The 19,364-nt window shown below is 37.7% G+C and overlaps 1 protein-coding gene across 1 annotated transcript in view; it reads left to right on the top strand.

Annotated features, from left to right (window-relative positions):
* Positions 1 to 14,812, top strand: part of LOC131508029 (uncharacterized) — a 98,562-nt gene extending 83,750 nt beyond the window's left edge. The window contains exon 4 of the mRNA XM_058723318.1: positions 14,386 to 14,812. Coding sequence (XP_058579301.1) covers positions 14,386 to 14,589 — 204 coding nt within the window. The 3' untranslated portion in view covers positions 14,590 to 14,812. The remainder of the gene's footprint in view (positions 1 to 14,385) is intronic.
* Positions 14,813 to 19,364: the final 4,552 nt, after the last annotated feature.

The raw sequence follows: 19,364 nt of genomic DNA, 5'->3' as shown, positions 1-19,364 counted from the left end.
TTTTCATTCTCCCCCAAAGAAACTCTGTCCCTCATTAGCAGTTATTCCCCATCCCTACTCCCTCTCTAGGCCAACTAATCTGCTTTCCACCTCTATAGGTTTGCCTATTCTGTGCATTTAATATAAATGGAATGATCTAATATGTGGCTTTGTATGCCTGGCTTCTTTCATGCAGCATAATGTTTTTAAGATTCATCTACATTGTAGCATGTTTTCTTCCTTTTCATGACTGAATAATATTCCATTGTATAGATATGCCATATTTTGTTTATCTATTCTTTGATTGATGGATATTTGGATTTTCTACTTTTTGGCTATTAGGAATAATGCTTCTATGAACATTAATGTACAAATTTTTGTGTGGGTGGACATATGTTTTCAATTCTCTTGGGTAAATGTTAGAGATGGAATAACTGGGTCATATAATTCTATGTTCTTTGAGGAACTCCCAAAATGTCTTCCAAAGTGACTGTACTATTTCACATTCCCATTAGCTATGTATAAGAGCTCTAATTTCTCTACAGCCTTGCCAACACTTGTCATTGTTCATCTTTTTTGATTATAGTCCTCTTGGTGGGTATGAAGTGGTATCTCATTGTAGTTATACAGGGTTTGATATCAGCCTCCCGTAAAAGGGTTATCTAGATTTCCATTCTATTTAAAACCAATAAACGAATATTTTATTTTATATTACTCTGAAATAAATGGGAGGTGATCCTCTCAGAAGATGGAACTATTCATTTTTCTTAAATGTCCTAAAATGTTTCATAGGACTTAGCATATTTTAAATTCTTTCTTATTATTCCTAAGATACTTCCATGACTGAATAATATTCCATTGTGTAGACATGCCATTTTTTGGCAATATAAGACCCCCAAATGTTGTTAATTAAGATTTCACTCATGTTAATTTTGAGGGGAAACACTTTCTAGCTCCTATCTATCCTATGTGTAAGCATTATATGACAATTAGGGATATTGAAAATTTAGCCCAGTCAATTTGTCTCCCTTGTGACTCTTTAGACTTTTTCCCCTTATTTTTCTCTTAACGATGATTTTCTGATAACTATTACTTTGTTTTTGTCTGCATTTAACCCATTCAACTTAGTATTGTTTGAAATTTTTCATAAATGTACTATAAATTTCCTTTCTGCCACACAACATGATATTCAGCATAATAGTGGGTTTCAGAAGTCAGGTAATTTGTTTGAACATGTAGTGGGGTGGAATGACATTTGTTAGGGTGGCTGTTTGTACCTTTACACACACATTCCTTTGGTTGAGGCTTACAAATGAGGTGACTGTGATTATGGCCAGCACTCCAGTCTCTAGTTGAAGAGAGACTATACAAAAAATAGTGACAATGATTTGCCCAGATAGATTCCCAAGCTCATAAGATGTGGCCAGATGCTTCAGGCCATTTTCTGCAGTGTTAGGGCTTTTGAGAGACTTCTGTTGACATGTCCCAAACATATTCTTATGGGGTTGTTGCTTTGTTTTTTTCAATGCTTATAAAAATATTCATCCAATGATCTTGGTTCATGGACTTTAAGCATTTCTCAATTTTGTTTGGAGGCTTTTAGCTTAGTCATTGAGTAAATGCTTTCTTCATTCATTCACAATTCATTCACCCTGGATCCTTAGTGTGTGATTTTCATTATTATTATCACTAAAACATTACCTCCTCAAAGACTTCTCTGACTTTTTCTTGATCTACCATGCGTTTATATGGTTGTGAATAACCTCATCTACCCATTTCTTATAACGTTACCTTAAATATCCAGATCAAATATTTTAACTTCACTCTCATGTGAGTGCATAGCAGAATATTTAACTTAAATAGTATCACTTCACACTCACAAATAGGCACAACTAAACATCAATCACCATATAATTTATCTTACCAATTGTATAAATCCTTTATTTTATTTTAAACTAGAAGTCAAAAGTAATAAGCATTCATATTTCTGTTAATATCATTGATTTTAAAAAGGAAGCAAAGCAAATTATGTAGAATAACTCTCACCTGATAAATGCTTGAAAGTTACATTACTTTAAATATGTCTCATCAATAATGGGTGGTCATGTCTCATTTCTACCTACTAATGCATTTTGAATATCAAATGCTTTATTTTGTGTCTTTCAATTTCTCTGTTACACTGACTTTTCCTAAGAAGAGGGTTAACATTTTTCATCGATTCTTTTTTTTAATGTCTGCACTGTCAGTGCAGGCTTTGACATGGGGCTCGATCCCACAAACTGTGAAATCATGACTTTAGCTGAAATCAAGAGTCAAACATTTAACTGACTGAGTCACTCAGGTGCCCCATCATTTTTCATTGATTCTTAAGATAAGATTGATATTGGCAAGCGACTCACTTTCCCTATTCAAGTACATCTTTCTCACTGGTAAAATTTCTTGTTTTTATTGTTTGTGCCTATAACAAAATTACGTTTAATCTGTACCACTGGGAACTCAGAAGATGGGCCATAAAAAATTGTTCTCTCTTCCTCCTCCCCCAAGGATATAATGCTTATATAACTAAAAATTTGAAGCAGATTCATGAGCAGGGATGGACAAAGCCATGTTTTTAGCAACTGGAATTAAAAGAAGTTGAAGCTCAGAACATATCCCATTTATCATGAAGTTTGTATCATGAGGGAATTTATCACTGCTATAATGAGCTTGTGCACCTGCAAAGTCTAGGGCTTACAGGTATGTCTGTAAATGGAGGGTGTATCTGGAGTTCCCACAGGTACCACATCATTTGTTCCCATTTGAATGTGCAATCAGTCATATTCACAGTGCATAAATATGAATAAAGTGTAGCATTGAGCTTGGATGACATGATTTTATGGTTTCAGATGTTTTCAAATCTTTCAAATTTGCTTTGAACTAAATGATCCATCCATCTTTTTTAGAATTTTTTCTTTCATTGCCAGTTGCCTCCATTTTCTCTAAGGAAGAAGAGGCATCTTGATCCCCAAATAATAAATTCTTATTGAATTCTAGTGGGTCCTATTCTATATTATCATCACATTACTTTCAACAATCTTAAAAGTCACGGATTTAAAATTTCTCTCTTCCATTTTGTTAACTTTGTTGGTCATATTCTTCTTACTGGAATGATTTTAGAAAGCTAGTTTTAGAACCAACACTTTGTAGGACTGACACTGGATGTTGCACATTAGATGCTTGGGTGCATTACTGGTCAAGTTACAGAGTTATGTAAAGCCTCAGTTTTCCTATATATAAAATGTATTATAAAAAAATAGGAGAGCTTCCTTACCCAAGCAGAACTGATATTGGAAGAAAAACCTACTTAAAATGAATACACTTCAAATACCATAAATTTTATAGCAAATTATAAGAAGTTTGCAAATTCATCTTTAAAAATTCAAACTAAACTATCTGATAATGAATTCATTTTAATTCATAGTTAACATTGCAAAGATACGGTATTTTTAGCATAAATAAAAATGAATCGTATTAATTTTTGACACAATTTTGGAGGGATAAAATGATGATAGCATGATAGACAATCTTCACTTCAGACTTGGCTTTTAAAACAGAATCATGTTTTGATATTTAAATCATTCTGTTTTGAAAAACATAACCTGGGAGTGCCTGGGAAGATGGTGGTGTAAGAGGACACTGGGCTCACTGAGCCCTGCTGATCGCTTAGATTCCACCCACATCTGCCTAATTTACCCAGAAAACCACCAGAAGAGGGGCAGAATGGAGTCTCCGGAGCCAAGCATTAGACAAGAGGCCCACAGAAGAGGCTAGGAAGGGCAGAGAGGTGGTGCACGCTCCACGGACAGGCAGGAGGGAGCCGGAGCGGAGGGGCGGCTCCCCCGCAAAACAGAGCCCCTAAGTCTGGCTTGCAAAAGTGGAGGGGCCGGACTGTGTGAGTTCTGACAGCCAGCAGGACTTAACATCTGGAATGTTATAAGTCAACAGCTCTGCTCCCAGAGCGGGAAGGCTAGAGGACAACAGGAGGGAAAGGTGTTGAGCTCCGGAGGACAGAGCTCAGCTTGGCAGGGAACAAAGGCGCTGGGAAGCTCTGTCTCCCTTGCCCATCCCCCTCGCCCATCCCCCAGCCAAAATCCCAAAGGAAACCAGTTCCCATCACTGAAATTGCTTGCACAGAGCAAACACCCAATGCTGTGCTTCTGCAAATCCATCCCTCTGATGGGTCTGCCTCCCTCTGGGTGCTGCAGGGCCCCTCCCAAAGTGGACCACCGAAGGCAAAGTGAGCTGAGCCTGCCCCTCCCACCCCTGTGCACCTTGTGGGTCCACCCCGGCTAATACGCCAGATCCCATCCAAGCTGTACCACAAGACTGGCAGTGTGCAAGTAGCCCAGACAGAGGCCACACCACTCCACAGTGAGTCCTGCCCCTGGGAGAGGGGAAGATAAGGTACACACCAGTCTGGCTGTGGACCTAGCAGTGGGCTGGGGGCAGACATCAGGTCTGACTGAGGCCCCGCCCACCAATGCAAGTTACTCCAGACAGCACAGAGAAAGAGCCCTGCAGTTCCCCCCACTCCAGGCACTATCCAAAATGACGAAATGGAAGAATTCTCCTCAAAAGAAACTCCAGGAAGTAGCGACAGCTAGTGAACTGATCAAAAACGATTTAAGCAATATAGCAGAAAATGAATTTAAAATAATAGTCATAAAATTAATCACTGGGCTTGAAAAAAGTATAGAGGACAGCAGAGAATCTATTACTACAGAGATCAAGGGACTAAGAAACATTCAGGAGGAGCTAAAAAAAATGTTATAAATCAGCTGCAAAATAAAATGGAGGCAACCACAGCTCGGATTGAAGAGGCAGAGGAGAGAATAGGTGAATTAGAAGATAAAATTATGGAAAAAGAAGAAGCTGAGGAAAAGAGAGATAAAAAAAAATTCCAGGAGTATGAGGGGAGACTTAGAGAACTAAGTGACATAATTAAACGAAATAATATATGCATAATTGGGATTCCAGAGGAGGAAGAGAGAGGGAAAGGTCCTGAAGGTGTACTTGAAGAAATCATAGCTGAGAACTTCCCTAAACTGGAGAAGGAATAAGGCATTGAAATCCAAGAGGCACAGAAAACTCCCTTCAGACGTAACTTGAATCGATCTTCTGCATGACATATCGTAGTGAAACTGGCAAAATACAAGGATAAAGAGAGAATTCTGAAAGCAGCTAGGGTTAAACATGCTCTAACATGTAAAGGGAGACCTATAAGACTCATGACGGATCTGTCTACTGAAACTTGGCAGGCCAGAAAAGAATGGCAGGAAATCTTCAGTGTGATGAACAGAAAAAAAAAAAAATGCAGCCGAGAATCCTTTATCCAGCAAATCTGTCATTTAGAATAGAAGGAGAGATAAAGGTATTCCCAAACAAACAAAAACTGAAGGAATTCATCACCACTAAACCAGCCCTACAAGAGATCCTAAGGGGGATCCTGTGAGATAAAGTACCAGAGACATCACTGCAAGCATGAAACCTACAGACATCACAATGACTCTAAACCCATATCTTTCAATAATAACACTGAATGTAAATGGACTAGATGCTCCAACCAAAAGACATAGGGTATCAGAATAGGTAAAAAAACAAGACCCATCTATTTGCTGTCTACAAGAGACTCATTTTAGACCTGAGGACACCTTCAGATTGAAAGTGAGGGGATGGAGAACTGTCTATCATGCTATGGGAAGTCAAAAGAAAGCCGGAGTAGCCATACTTATATCAGACAAACTAGACTTTAAATTAAAGGCTGTAACAAGAGATGAAGAAGGGCATTATATCATAATTACAGGGTCTATCCATCAGGAAGAGCTAACAATTATAAATGTCTATGCACTGAATATGGAATCCCCCAAATATATAAAACAATTACTCACAAACATAAGCAACCTTATTGATAAGCATGTGGTAATTGAAGGCCTTTATATAGGGGGACTTTAATACTCCACTTACAACATTGGATAGATTATCTAGACACAGGATCAATAAAGAAACAAGGGCCCTGAATGATACACTGGATAATATGGACTTGACAGATATATTTAGAATTCTGTATCCCAAAGCAACAGAATATACTTTCTTCTTGAGTGCACATGGAACCTTCTCCAAGATAGATCACATACTGGGTCACAAAACAGCCCTTCATAAGTTTACAAGAATTGAAATTATACCATGCATACTTTCAGACCACAATGCTATGAAGCTTGAAATCAACCACAGGAAAAAGTCTGGAAAACCTCCAAAAGCATGGAGGTTAAAGAACACCCTACTAACGAATGAGTGGGTCAACCAGGCAATTAGAGAAGAAATTTAAAAATATATGGAAACAGGGGCGCCTGGGTGGCGCAGTCGGTTAAGCGTCCGACTTCAGCCAGGTCACGATCTCACGGTCCGTGAGTTCGAGCCCCGCGTCAGGCTCTGGGCTGATGGCTCGGAGCCTGGAGCCTGTTTCCGATTCTGTGTCTCCCTCTCTCTCTGCCCCTCCCCCGTTCATGCTCTGTCTCTCTCTGTCCCAAAAATAAATAAAAAACGTTGAAAAAAAAAATTTAAAAAAAAAAAAAAAATATATGGAAACAAACGAAAATGAAAATACAACAATCCAAATGCTTTGGGATGCAGCGAAGGCAGTCCTGAGAGGAAAATACATTGCAATCCAGGCCTATCTCAAGAAACAAGAAAAATCCCAAATACAAAATCTAATAGCACACCTAAAGGAAATAGAAGCAGAACAGCAAAGACACCCCAAACCCAGCAGAAGAAGAGAAATAATAAAGATCAGAGCAGAAATAAACAATATAGAATCTAAAAAAACTATAGAGCAGATCAATGAAACCAAGAGTTGGTTTTTTGAAAAAATAAACAAAATTGATAAACCTCTAGCCAGGCTTCTCAAAAAGAAAAGGGAAATGACCCAAATAGATAAAATCATGAATGAAAATGGAATTATTACAACCAATCCCTCAGAAATACAAGCAATTATCAGGGAATACTATGAAAAATTATATGCCAACAAACTGGACAACATGGAAGAAATGGACAAATTCCTAAACACCCACACACTCCCAAAATCAATCAGGAGGAAATAGAAAGCTTGAACAGACCCATAACCAGTGAAGAAATTGAATCGGTTATCAAAAATCTCCCAACAAATAAGAGTCCAGGACCAGATGGCTTCCCAGGGGAATTCTACCAGACATTTAAAGCAGAGATAATACTTATCCTTCTCAAGCTATTCCAAGAAATAGAGAGGGAAGGAAAACTTCCAGACTCATTCTATGAAGCCAGTATTACTTTGATTCCTAAACCGGGCAGAGACCAGGTAAAAAAAGAGAACTACAGGCCAATATCCCTGATGAATATGGATGCAAAAATTCTCAATAAGATACTAGCAAATCGAATTCAACAGCATATAAAAAGAATTATTCACCATGATCAAGTGGGATTCATTCCTGGGATGCAGGGCTGGTTCAACATTCGCAAATCAATCAATGTGATGCATCACATTGATAAAAGAAAAGATAAGAACCATATGATCCTGTCAATCGATGCAGAAAAAGCATTTGACAAAATTCAGTATCCCTTCTTAATAAAAACCCTTGAGAAAGTCGGGATAGAAGGAACATACTTAAACATCATAAAAGCCATTTATGAAAAGCCCACAGTTAATATCATCCTCAATGGAGAAAAACTGAGAGCTTTCTCCCTGAGATCAGGAACACGACAGGGATGTCCACTCTCACTGCTATGGTTTAACGTAGTGTTGGAAGTTCTAGCATCAGCAATCAGACAACAAAAGGAAATCAAAGGCATCAAAATTGGCAAAGATGAAGTTAAGCTTTCACTTTTTGCAGATAACATGATATTATACATGGAAAACACTGTAGACTCCATGAAAAGTCTGCTAGAACTGACACATGAATTAGGCAAAGTCACAGAGTACAAAATCAATGTACAGAAATCGGTTGCATTCTTATACACTAACAATGAAGCAACAGAAAGACAAATAAAGAAACTGATCCCATTCACAATTGCACCAAGAAGCATAAAATACCTAGGAATAAACCAAAGATGTAAAAGATCTGTATGCTGAAAACTATAGAAAGCTTATGAAGGAAATCGAAGAAGATATAAAGAAATGGAAAAACATTCCATGCTCATGGATTGGAAGAATAAATATTGTTAAAATGTCAACACTACCCAAAGCTATCTACACATTCAATGCAATCCCAATCAAAATTGCATCAGCATTCTTCTTGAAACTAGAACAAGCAATTCTAAAATTCATAAGGAACCACAAAAGGCCCCGAATAGCCAAAGTAATTTTGAAGAAGAAGACCAAAGCAGGAGGCATCACAATCCCAGACTTTAGCCTCTACTACAAAGCTGTCATCATCAAGACAGCATGGTATTGGCACAAAAACAGACACATAGACCAATGGAATAGAATAGAAACCCCAGAACTAGACCCACAAACGTATGGCCAACTCATCTTTGACAAAGCAGGAAAGAATATCCAATGGAAAAAAGACAGTCTCTTTAACAAATGGTACTGGGAGAACTGGACAGCAACATGCAGAAGAATGAAACTAGACCGCTTTCTTACACCATTCACAAAAATAAACTCAAAATGGATAAAGGACCTGAATGTGAGACAGGAAACCATCAAAACCCTAGAGGAGAAAGCAGGAAAAAAAACGTCTCTGACCTCAGCCACAGCAATTTCTTACTTGCCACATCTCCAAAGGCAAGGGAATTAAAAGCAAAAATGAACTATTGGGACCTCATGAAGATAAAAAGCTTCTGCACTGCAAGGGAAACATCAACAAAACTAAAAGGCAACTGACAGAATGGGAAAAGATATTTGCAAATGACATATCGGACAAAGGGCTACTATCCAAAATCTATAAAGAGCTCACCAAACTCCACACCCAAAAAACAAATAATCCAGTGAAGAAATGGGCAGAAAACATGAATAGACACTTCTCTAAAGAAGACATCCAGATGGCCAACAGGCACATGAAAAGATGCTCAACGTCACTCCTCATCAGGGAAATACAAATCAAAACCACACTCAGATATCACCTCATGCCAGTCAGAGTGGCTAAAATGAACAAATCAGGTGACTATAGATGCTAGCGAGGATGTGGAGAAACGGGAACCTTCTTGCACTGTTGCTGGGAATGCAAACTGGTGCAGCCACTCTGGAAAACAGTGTGGATGTTCCTCAAAAAATTAAAAATAGACTTACCCTATGACCCAGCAGTAGCACTGCTAGGAATTTACCCAAGGGATATAGGAGTGCTGATGCATAGGGGCACTTGTACCCCAATGTTTATAGCAGCACTTTCAACAATAGCTAAATTATGGAAAGAGCCTAAATGTCCATCAACTGATGAATGGATAAGGAAGTTGTGGTTTATATATACAATGGAAAACCACTTGGCAATGAGAAAGAATGAAATCTGGCCTTTTGTAGCAACATGGATGGAACTGGAGAGTGTTATGCTAAGTGAAATAAGTCATACAGAGAAGGACAGATTCCATATGTTTTCACTCCTATGTGGATCCTGAGAAACTTAACAGAAACCCATGGGGGAGGGGAAGGAAAAAAAATGGTTAGAGAGGGAGGAAGCCAAAACATAAGAGACTCCTAAAAACTGAGAACAAACTGAGGGTTTATGGGGGGTGGGAGGGAGGGGTGGGTGGGTGATGGGTATGGAGGAGGGCACCTGTTGGGATGAGCACTGGGTGTTGTATGGAAATCAATTTGACAATAAATTTCATAATAAAAAAAAAAGTAAAAACATAACCTGCCAACAGTTTGTTAATTTTCTTTTTCAGTTGTTAGCTACTCTAAATTCTGCCAAGTCCTCATTTGTTAATGTCTTTTCAGTGTTCCAACATATTTTTTTATCGACTTCATGAAGTCTGCATCTTTTCCAAAATTTACAATTATGCTTTGTTGTTGGCTTTCACTATGTTTCTGGTTGTTTGACATAATTAACAAGAAACTGAGGAACAGAAACTTTGGCTCTTGTATAGGGATGCTGGCATTAAATGGAAATGATTTTATTTGTGTGCAATTCATTCTATAAGTAGTCAACTAATTAGTGAATATTTTGTACTATAGTGACTTTTACTTTCTCTTAATATTTGGACTCAATAAATGAACACTGACATAAGGGCCCCCTAACTCATCTAATTATATCATTAAGAAATCTAAATGTAGGGGGTGCCTGAGTGGCTCAGTTGGTTAAGCATTCCACTCTTAGTATCGGCTCAAGTCATAATCTCATGGTTCGTGGGTTTGAGCACCACATTCGTCTCTGCACTGACAGCATGGGGCCTGCTTGGGATTTGGTCTCTCTTTCGCCCTCTCTCTGTCCCTCCTCCCCTTGCCATCTCTCTCAAAAAAATAAATAAACTTAAAAAAAAATGTAGGAATATATCTAAGACACTTAGCACAGTGCCTGGCATATATTAATCAAACCATACATATTAGTGATTGTTACTAATATGATTATTTTACAATCATCTTCTACTGAAGATAGTTGATCATAAATGGTAAGTCTTTGGGATACCCACTTAACAGAATAAACTTAACCATCTAGAAATTACCAAACTGTTAAGTTAACAGATCACTTCTGTGATCAGAACCACCCATTCCATTTATTTAACTCACCAGAGTTTACTTCCACAAACCAACTGACAAAACAAATAATAAACAAAAAACACAGTCTTTTAGAGACTCAGCAGCCCAATCCATTCATGCTGGTTTTTCTCTTCAAAGGAAGGACACAGAAAGTATAGATAGAGAGTTTAGGTTTCTAAGTCAGAAACTGAAAAGGCGAAAGACTTTTGGCTGAATTTGTGGCAGAGTGAGAAATCAAGACTGTATGTCAGGTGAGATTTCCTTTAAACACTTTGCCTCCCTCCTTTCCTCCCTTTCCTTCTTCCTTTGGTCTGCAGTTCTCTTTTTGCTAAGATTGAAATCAAAAGCAGAAGTGGGATCCAATCACTGTGATTTTTATTTGAGACAGTGGAGAAAATAAACAAAAACTGGGATAAATGGAATGATAAATAACCTTGGCTAAGAGCATGCAGTGCCTAGTTCCCAAGATATGCAGTCAGAATGACCTTAGCAAATAACTTTAACCTTATGTAGGATGATTGCCATTTCTTCAGTCTGACTCCCCAAACCCCAACCTTTCTCTCCTCGCTTCCATTCCTAAATTTATGTTTTAAATGTGGGTTATGAGATCAGTAAGCACTTTAACTGTCCGTATCAGTGCTTCTTAAAATTAAAATGCATAAGGATCTCCTGGAGACTTTGCTAAAATGCAGGTTCTGACTCTGTAGGTCTGGGGAAGGGCCCAAGTCTGTTTCTAATAGCTCCTGGGTGATACTGCTGCCAGTCCAGGGCCAAGAACCGCACTTTGAGGAAGAAGAATCTAGTGTATTCCCAGGAATGTTTGGTGAGATGAAATGAAAGCCCTCACTGATGATTAAAGAGGTTAAATGTGCAGTTTTCTCTTTATCAATCTTGCTTTGCCATATATCAGGAAATTAAAGTGGTCTTTCTAACACTATTTGAGTTTACAAAGGCATGCTATTTACTCTATTTCTGGCCTTTCAAGGACATTTCAAAATGATGATGTTCTACTTCTTCTTGGGTGTCAACATTAAGCTGTCTCATCTAATTTTGTCTTGACAAGATCGTAAAGTAGATAGTCTCTGGTTTTCCGAGTTACCTCGTGATCTCTTGCTGCTTCCTCCTCAGCAAAGCTTCTAAATCTATTCTAATCAGAGTGTAAATAACTAATAATGATAGCGTAAGACTGATGGGAAGGCAGTATTAAGTTCCTACTACATGATACAAGCTGTTGGATGTGCTGAGACACAATGATGAACGAAATATGTATGGTTTCTAATTGCCTCCACCCTTTAAGCCCGTGGCATGGGTGTGATTCTAATTGTGCAGCTGCGAACACACAGTGAGTTGAATACCTGGAGCAGTGACAGCAGGTAACGGCAGAACCGAAATGGAAGCCCGGTCCTTTTTGACTCCAAAGCCCTGGCTAAAGCTACTGAGCTATTCTGAATAGGAAGGTGCCTACTCCCTCAGCACTATGAATGACCAGGGGTTTTGTACTCTCGAGTGTCCAAAAAAAGTCACTCTATTTCTTTTTCTTATCCTTTCAGAAGAAAGCTTTTGACTTCATAGTGACAGCTGCCAATCTGTTTTATAAATAAGGATCCCACCTTCAAATCCAACCATTCCAAATGTATATCGTATTCTGAGACTGCTTTACAACTAAATAGATTTTCTCATTTTTGTGCCATTTCCCATCTTTCTATCTCTTGTGCTAGATAATTGACAATAATTCATATTTTTTTTAAAAAGACAAAGGAAACTCCTACCATACACAGAAATCAATTTGAAGTGATATTGAGATCTAAGTGTGAATGAAAGATGTAACAATAAAATTTATATATAACCCAGGAGAATGTCTCCATGAACTTGGAGTAGGGAAAGTCTTTTTTTTTTTTTTTAATATTTCAATGATTATTTGTTTTTGGGAGAGAGAAAGAGAGAGACAGAGCATGAGTGGGAAAAAGGGGCAAAGAGCGAGGGAGACACAGAATCTGAAGCAGCCTCCAGGCTCTGAGCTGTCAGCACAGAGCACAACACAGGGCTTGAACTCAGGAACCGTGAGATTATGACCTGAGCTGACGTTGGGCACTTAACCAACTGAGCCATCCAGGCACTCCCTGGGAAAGTCTTTTTAAGCAGGATACAGAAAACATTAATCATAAGGGAACTTACTGATAAATAATATTGTATTAACACTTTCATTGTTAAAAGTATATTAAGGAAGTAGAAAGGCAAGCCACAAAAGAGGACTCAGAATAAAAATATACACAAAAACATTCCAATAAATCATAAGAAACAGATGGAAAGCATATAAGAAAATGTTGCAGAAGACTTACAAGAGCACTTCGGAAAAAAGTGTATCTGAATTGCCAGTCACGTATGACAATGTTCTCAACCTCATTTGAAATACAATTAAATTGCAATTTAAATAAATTAAAAGCACAATAAGATACCTCCACACCCTCTAGAAGATCTAAAATTTAAAAAAAAGTCAATACCAAACTCAAAAAAAGCATAGAGCAACTGGAACTCTTATATACTATTAATGGGAATGTAAATTAACACAGCAACTTTAGACAACCTTTTGGCAACAAATATTAAAACTGAGCCGTTGCACAGGCAATGATTAAGCAATTCTACTTCTAGGTATATATGTAACAGATATATAAGCAACAGAAAGTCATGTTTATGAATATGCATTTTCCCAGTGGTCAAAACTGGGAACAATCCAAATATCTATAAACATAAAATGGATAGACAAATTGTGTTTTATTCATTCAATGACATACTATTTAGCAATGAACATGAATAAACAATTGACGCTTGCAACAATATGGATGAAATCTTATAAACATAATGTTGAACAAAGACACAAGGACACATTGTATGATTCTGTTTACATGAAGATCAAAAACAGGCAAAACTGATACATGGTATTAGAAGGGGGACTTTTGAGGGGAGGGAGAAGCAAGTGGCCAGGGCAGGAAGATGAACTTCCAGAGCTCTGGATGTACTATTTCTTGACCTGGGTGGTGGTTACCTATGTGTGTTCCGTTTATGAAAAAGCACTGAGATGCGTATTTATGTATATGTAGGCCAATGCATACATGTTGTATACATTATGTGATTCAACAATACTTTCCTACATGTATGTTATTTTTTTGATAAGAAGTAAAGTGTACGAAGGAGTAAAATTATTTAGTCCCTGTGTTTTTAATGTCATCTCTTACTCGTTTTTTTCCCTCTATAGCAAAGAAGACAAGTTTTTTTTAATTTGATTCCTTTGCCTTGCAGCAATGACTGAAATCTCCATTTTAAACAAATTTTTATGACTCTTGTACATTTAATACTGCCTTTTTTGTCTACAGGTTTTGCCTTTTCTACATCAAATCCATTCTGTATTATTTATTATTATTATTATTATTATTATTATTATTATTATTTTATTTAGTTCTGACCCAAACCTCTGATTTTTGTCACTTTTCCATTTGTCTTTTACATTTCAGCAGGGTTCTGGTAATAATTCCATTTGACCTTAAGACAAATGCATTATCAAACATTAAACAAAGAGCAGCTGCCATGGGCCTGATGTGTGACCTCATTCCACCTAACATTTAAGGAAGCAACAGTCTAAGAATGATGGGATACTTTGTTCCTGAGGATGTGAGGCCTATGACTAAATAGATGTTTTTTTGAAAAAGAGTACAGAAGATGAGAGTATAAAGGCGCTTTATCCTGCCAGAAGTGGAAAATCGCCCTGTCACCACACTGTGCAGGGGACTTTATCACGCCCTGTCCACCACCACCACCCATTGCCGCCCAAGGCAGCACATGGCAGGAATGGTTTGGAAAAGACTTGGGTTCCGAGGTCATCAGGTCGGGATTCAAGCTCTAGATCTTACTAACAGTGTATTCTTGAGCACGTATTTAGCCTCTCCGACTTGACTTCTCTATAAAAATGGGAGTATAAAAAGTCTACATCACAAAACTGTTGAAAGGATTTCAATTGCATGAATGTATAAATGTCTCTGCCATAATATTTAACACCTCTAGGTGTTCAAAAGATGAACTACTTTCTCTTTTATATCCTTTTCCTTTCTTATGCAAAAATATATTGTTGGAATAGTTTGCGATTGTTGCAATTGCTGTTGTTTATTAAGTTTTTAAGTTTTAATTCCGGTATAGTTACATACAGTGTTACATTACTTTCAGGTGTGCAATATAGTGACTCAGCAATTCTATACATTACTCAGTCCTCATCATGATAAGTAAGTGTGGTCTTTAATCCTTATCACCTATCTCACCCACTCCTCCCCCCATCTCTCCTTGGGGATCTGTTCTCTATAGTCAAGAGTCTGTTTCTTTATTTGTCTTTCTCTCTTTTTTCTTTTGTTCATTTTTTTCTTAAATTCCACATGAGTGAAATCATATGGTATTTGTCTTTTTCTGATTTACTTCTCTTAGCATAATACTCTCTAGCTCCATGTTGTTGCAAATGGCAAGATTTCATTCTTTTTTATGGCTGAGTAATATTCCATTATATATACATTTTATATATGTATATATACATATATATGTATATATATACATTATATACATTATATACATGCCATTATATACATGCCATTATATACATGCCACATCTTTATCCATTCATCAGTTGATAGACACTTGGGCTTGGGCTGCTTCCATAATTTAGCTATTATTGATAATGCTGCTATAAACATTGGGTTGCATGTATCCCTTTGAATTAGTATTTTTGTATCCTTTGGATAAATACCTAGTAGTGAAATTACTACAACATAGGGTAGTTCTATTTTTAAGTTTTTGAGGAATCTCCACTGCTGTTTTCCAGAGTGGCTGCACCAGTTTGCATTGCCACCAACAGTGTATGAGGGCTCCTTTTTTTCTACATCCTTACCAACACTTGTTTCTTGTGTTGTTGATTTTAGCCATTCTGACAGGTATGAGGTGATATTTCATTGTGGTTTTGGTTTGCATTTCATTTCCCTCATAATGAGTGATGTTGAGCATCTTTTCATGTGTCTGTTGGCCATGTGGATGTCTTCTTTGGAGAAATTTGTGTTCACATATTCTGCCTATTTTTTAACTAGATTGTTTTATTTTTGGGTGGGGTGTACAATTATATTTGAGTTTTTTATTCACAGCAATCCAGCTTTGGACATGACAGGCTGTGGGATTTTTATTTCATGAATACGTACTGGATCCACATATCTTTTCATACAGCCTTTTTTTGAATTTTCCCTTTTGAATTTTCCAGATGAATCTGTAGCTAGATGGGATAATAAAGTAATAATGATGTTAGTAAAATTCCTTTAATGGAAAGAAAATATTTGATCTACTATCTTTTTAAAATATTTTTTTCCTTTTAAGTTTATTTATTTATTTTAAGAGAGAGAGAGAGAGAGAGAGAGAGAGAGAGAACATGCACACACACATGAGTTGGGGAGAGGCACAGAAAGGAGAGAGAGAGAGAATCCCAAGCAGGCTCTGTGCTTGTCAGTGTAGAACCTGATGCGGGGCTCAATCTCATGACTGTGAAATCATGAACTGAGCTGATATCAAGAGTCAGATGCTTAACTGATGTTAAACCAATTGAGTCACCCAGGAGCCCCAATCTACTATCTATCTTAAAGGAGAAGAGAGAAATAGTATAAATGACAAGTTTATTTTTAATCTCAGTTTTAAATTCTCACAAATTTGCACAATCTCTGTTGAAGACCTGGATATAATTTTAGTGTTTGGTTTTGTTTTTAATTTTTTTAATGTTTATTTATTTTTGAGAGACAGAGAGAGATAGAGAGGGAGTGGGGGGCAGAGAGAGAGGGAGACATAGAATCTGAAGCAGGGTCTAGGCTCTGAGCTGTCAGCACAGAGCCTGACATGGGGCTTGAACTCACCAACCATGAGATCATGACCTGAGCCGAGTCGGACGCTTAACCGACTGAGCCACTCAGGTGCCCCATTTTTAGTGTTTGTTTTTAAAGCAATGCACATTTGGCCAGTTTTGATTATAACCGGTTGAATTTGGATTTTAAAAAATGTGTTACCTAGGAAAGTTGTAAATGCAGTAGCTGGAAGCGATTCTAGTATTGAGCAATCTCTCATTGTACATATGAAAATGTAGGGAGGCAAAACAGTTTGCCTAAGGTGACCATTGAAAGTTAGGAGTCAATGAATCTTCTCTGAGTTCTAAGTGGTAGAAAGTGGACACACATACTGAAAAAAAAAAAAACAAAAAAAACAAAATGATGAGAGTCAGTGTATTAATAGCTGGTAAAGCTGGATTTGAAAATCCAACTGGGAGGGGCTCCTGGGTGGCTTAGTCAGTTAAGTGTCTGACTTAGGCTCAGGTCATGATCTCATGGTTTGTGGGTTCCAGTCCCTCATTGGGATCTCTTGCTGTCAGCTTGGAGCAGGGAGCCTCCTTTGGGTTCTGTGTCTCCCTGTCTTTCTGCCCCTCCCCCACTTGTGCACACGCGCGCTCTCTCTCTCTCTCAAAAATGAATAAACATTAAAAAAAAAAACTTAAAAAAAAAAAAGAAAAGCCAACTGGAAATGAGGTTAAAATGGCAGTGTTCTGAAACTGTGTCTCAAAATTGAGACCTTGGAGCCCTCTGCAAAGCTGACTCCATGTACACCTGCCAGCCCCAGGTCTGCCTGGCAAGCTCAGACACCACAGAGTGCAGTTTAAGGGAGAAAGCTGAGCCCTGGTGACTTCTTTGCATGACTTTTGTCAGACACACCCTTCAGTTCCCTCAAAGCAGCATCCCCTGTAGATCAGCAGCTGCTTTTAAAATGCCGAAAAATATTTATTTTAAAGAAATTTGCTCTGTAACCTTATGCAGAGTATTAATTTGTTTAGCCTGCTTTTTTGAACTGCTTGTGTCATGTTGGGGAAGATGTCAACTTACAACCTGTCCAAATTATTGTAATTCCAGATTATTATTATTCCTTTTTTTGTTATCACTTTCCATAATGTTTGGTAGATTTCCCCTTAGCATCAAGCAACTTAGTATAACATCTCACAAATGAAAATCCTTAGAAGACTATACAGAATGATGTCCTTTTTGCTTATTCAAATTCATGTGGGGTTAGTTGTCCAAATTCTTGAGGAGCTATTTTACGGTTTCAAACTGTAAAAAAGCTCCATAAAATTACAAAGCCCAAAGAGATAGAAAAAAATAAGCCACACAGGGGCTAAGGACTATATGCCATATGGCAGTCAAGATAAAAATTAGGTGAAAGAGTGAGTTTCTGTACACAAACAGCAGTTTATTCCCTAAAGTTAAGAACCTGGTAGTGAAATATAAGTAGGAACTATAACTACTACTTTATGAAGTCACTTCATTAGTAAATCAGTTTGATGTTAGTGCAAGAATAAGCATCAGCAGGCTTTGAGGGTGTATGATATTAATTTAATTTGTTAGATCCACTTGCCACAAAGGATCTGAGGCATCTGAACCATTATTGGGAAATGGACAACCTTTTTTTTTTGGGGGGGGGGGAACTTGGTTTTTTTTTTTCAGGAACCTAACACGACTGTACCCAGCAGTGTTGATGTGAATGAGATATACAATGAGGCATCCAGTGTTGATGTGAATGAGATATACAATGAGGCATCCAGTGAGCAATTCACATATGTGGTTTTTGTAATTTGCTAAATCCTTTTTCCATCTGGGAAACTCCAGGAACTAAAATAATTGAAAAGGTTGAAAGGGAGGGTCGAAAGCACTGCATCATGTATGTGTCTGCATGTGAAATCAATACCTCTCAAGAAAAATACATGTTCGTTTAATTCATTGTTTGGTAATACTTTACTAAGCTTCTTTCATTTAATCTTTTTCTTGCTCCTTTTTTCGTGTTCTCTCTCCTCCAAATAAAGTCTCATTTTTGAGGACACAGTAAATTAACTTTCATCTCTGTGATCTTCTGTCAAAACCTAAAGTTGTTAAAGATATTTTGCATTGCTTTGGCCACAAAGCGTAGGTTACAAAGGACATTCTTTTTTATGCAGTGAAAATGGAGTAGGTGGCAGCTATACTTTTAACTGCAAGGGTGGCATTTTTACAATGGCATTTCTTCCCATCTCTGTTAATGGAAAGTGTAACCGGTATCTGCCTTCATTCATTCTGGACTTATATTTCTGCATTCTCTTGAATATAGGTAAATAACTCCCCACAGCTACAAATGTTGTCTTTTGTTGAAAGACGAGTGACAAGCTTAGGGTCTGTATGTGACTTGGTTTTTTGAAATCATGATTATTCTCATGACTGTTTTATCACTATGACACTGTGCTCTTTTTAATCCTTCCTCTATTCCAAATTTTTTGAAGAGACTGCTCAGAATACAGACTATCTCTTCAAAATTTTTGCTGCAGGGCACCTGGGTGGCTCAGTCAGTTAAGCATCCAACTTCTGACTTCAGCTCTGGTCATGATCTCAGGGTTCCTGGTTTGAGCACTGCATTGGGCTCTGTGCTAACAGCATGGAGCCTGCTTGGGATTCTCCATCTATATCTGCCCTTTTCCAACTCATGTTTTCTCTATCAAAGCTAAATACATTAAATAAAAAGGTCTTTCTTGCTCTTTAGTTTATAAAGTGAAGTTGATGGTTCATCCATTTCAGTAGTTCTTAACCCAGGTTGCAAGAAGAGAATC

The sequence above is a fragment of the Neofelis nebulosa genome, chromosome 3 (genome assembly GCF_028018385.1).
Source record: "Neofelis nebulosa isolate mNeoNeb1 chromosome 3, mNeoNeb1.pri, whole genome shotgun sequence".
Classification (NCBI taxonomy): Eukaryota; Metazoa; Chordata; class Mammalia; order Carnivora; family Felidae; genus Neofelis; species Neofelis nebulosa.
Note: the sequence above shows the minus strand (reverse complement) of the source record. Positions and strands in the feature narration are given on the sequence as shown.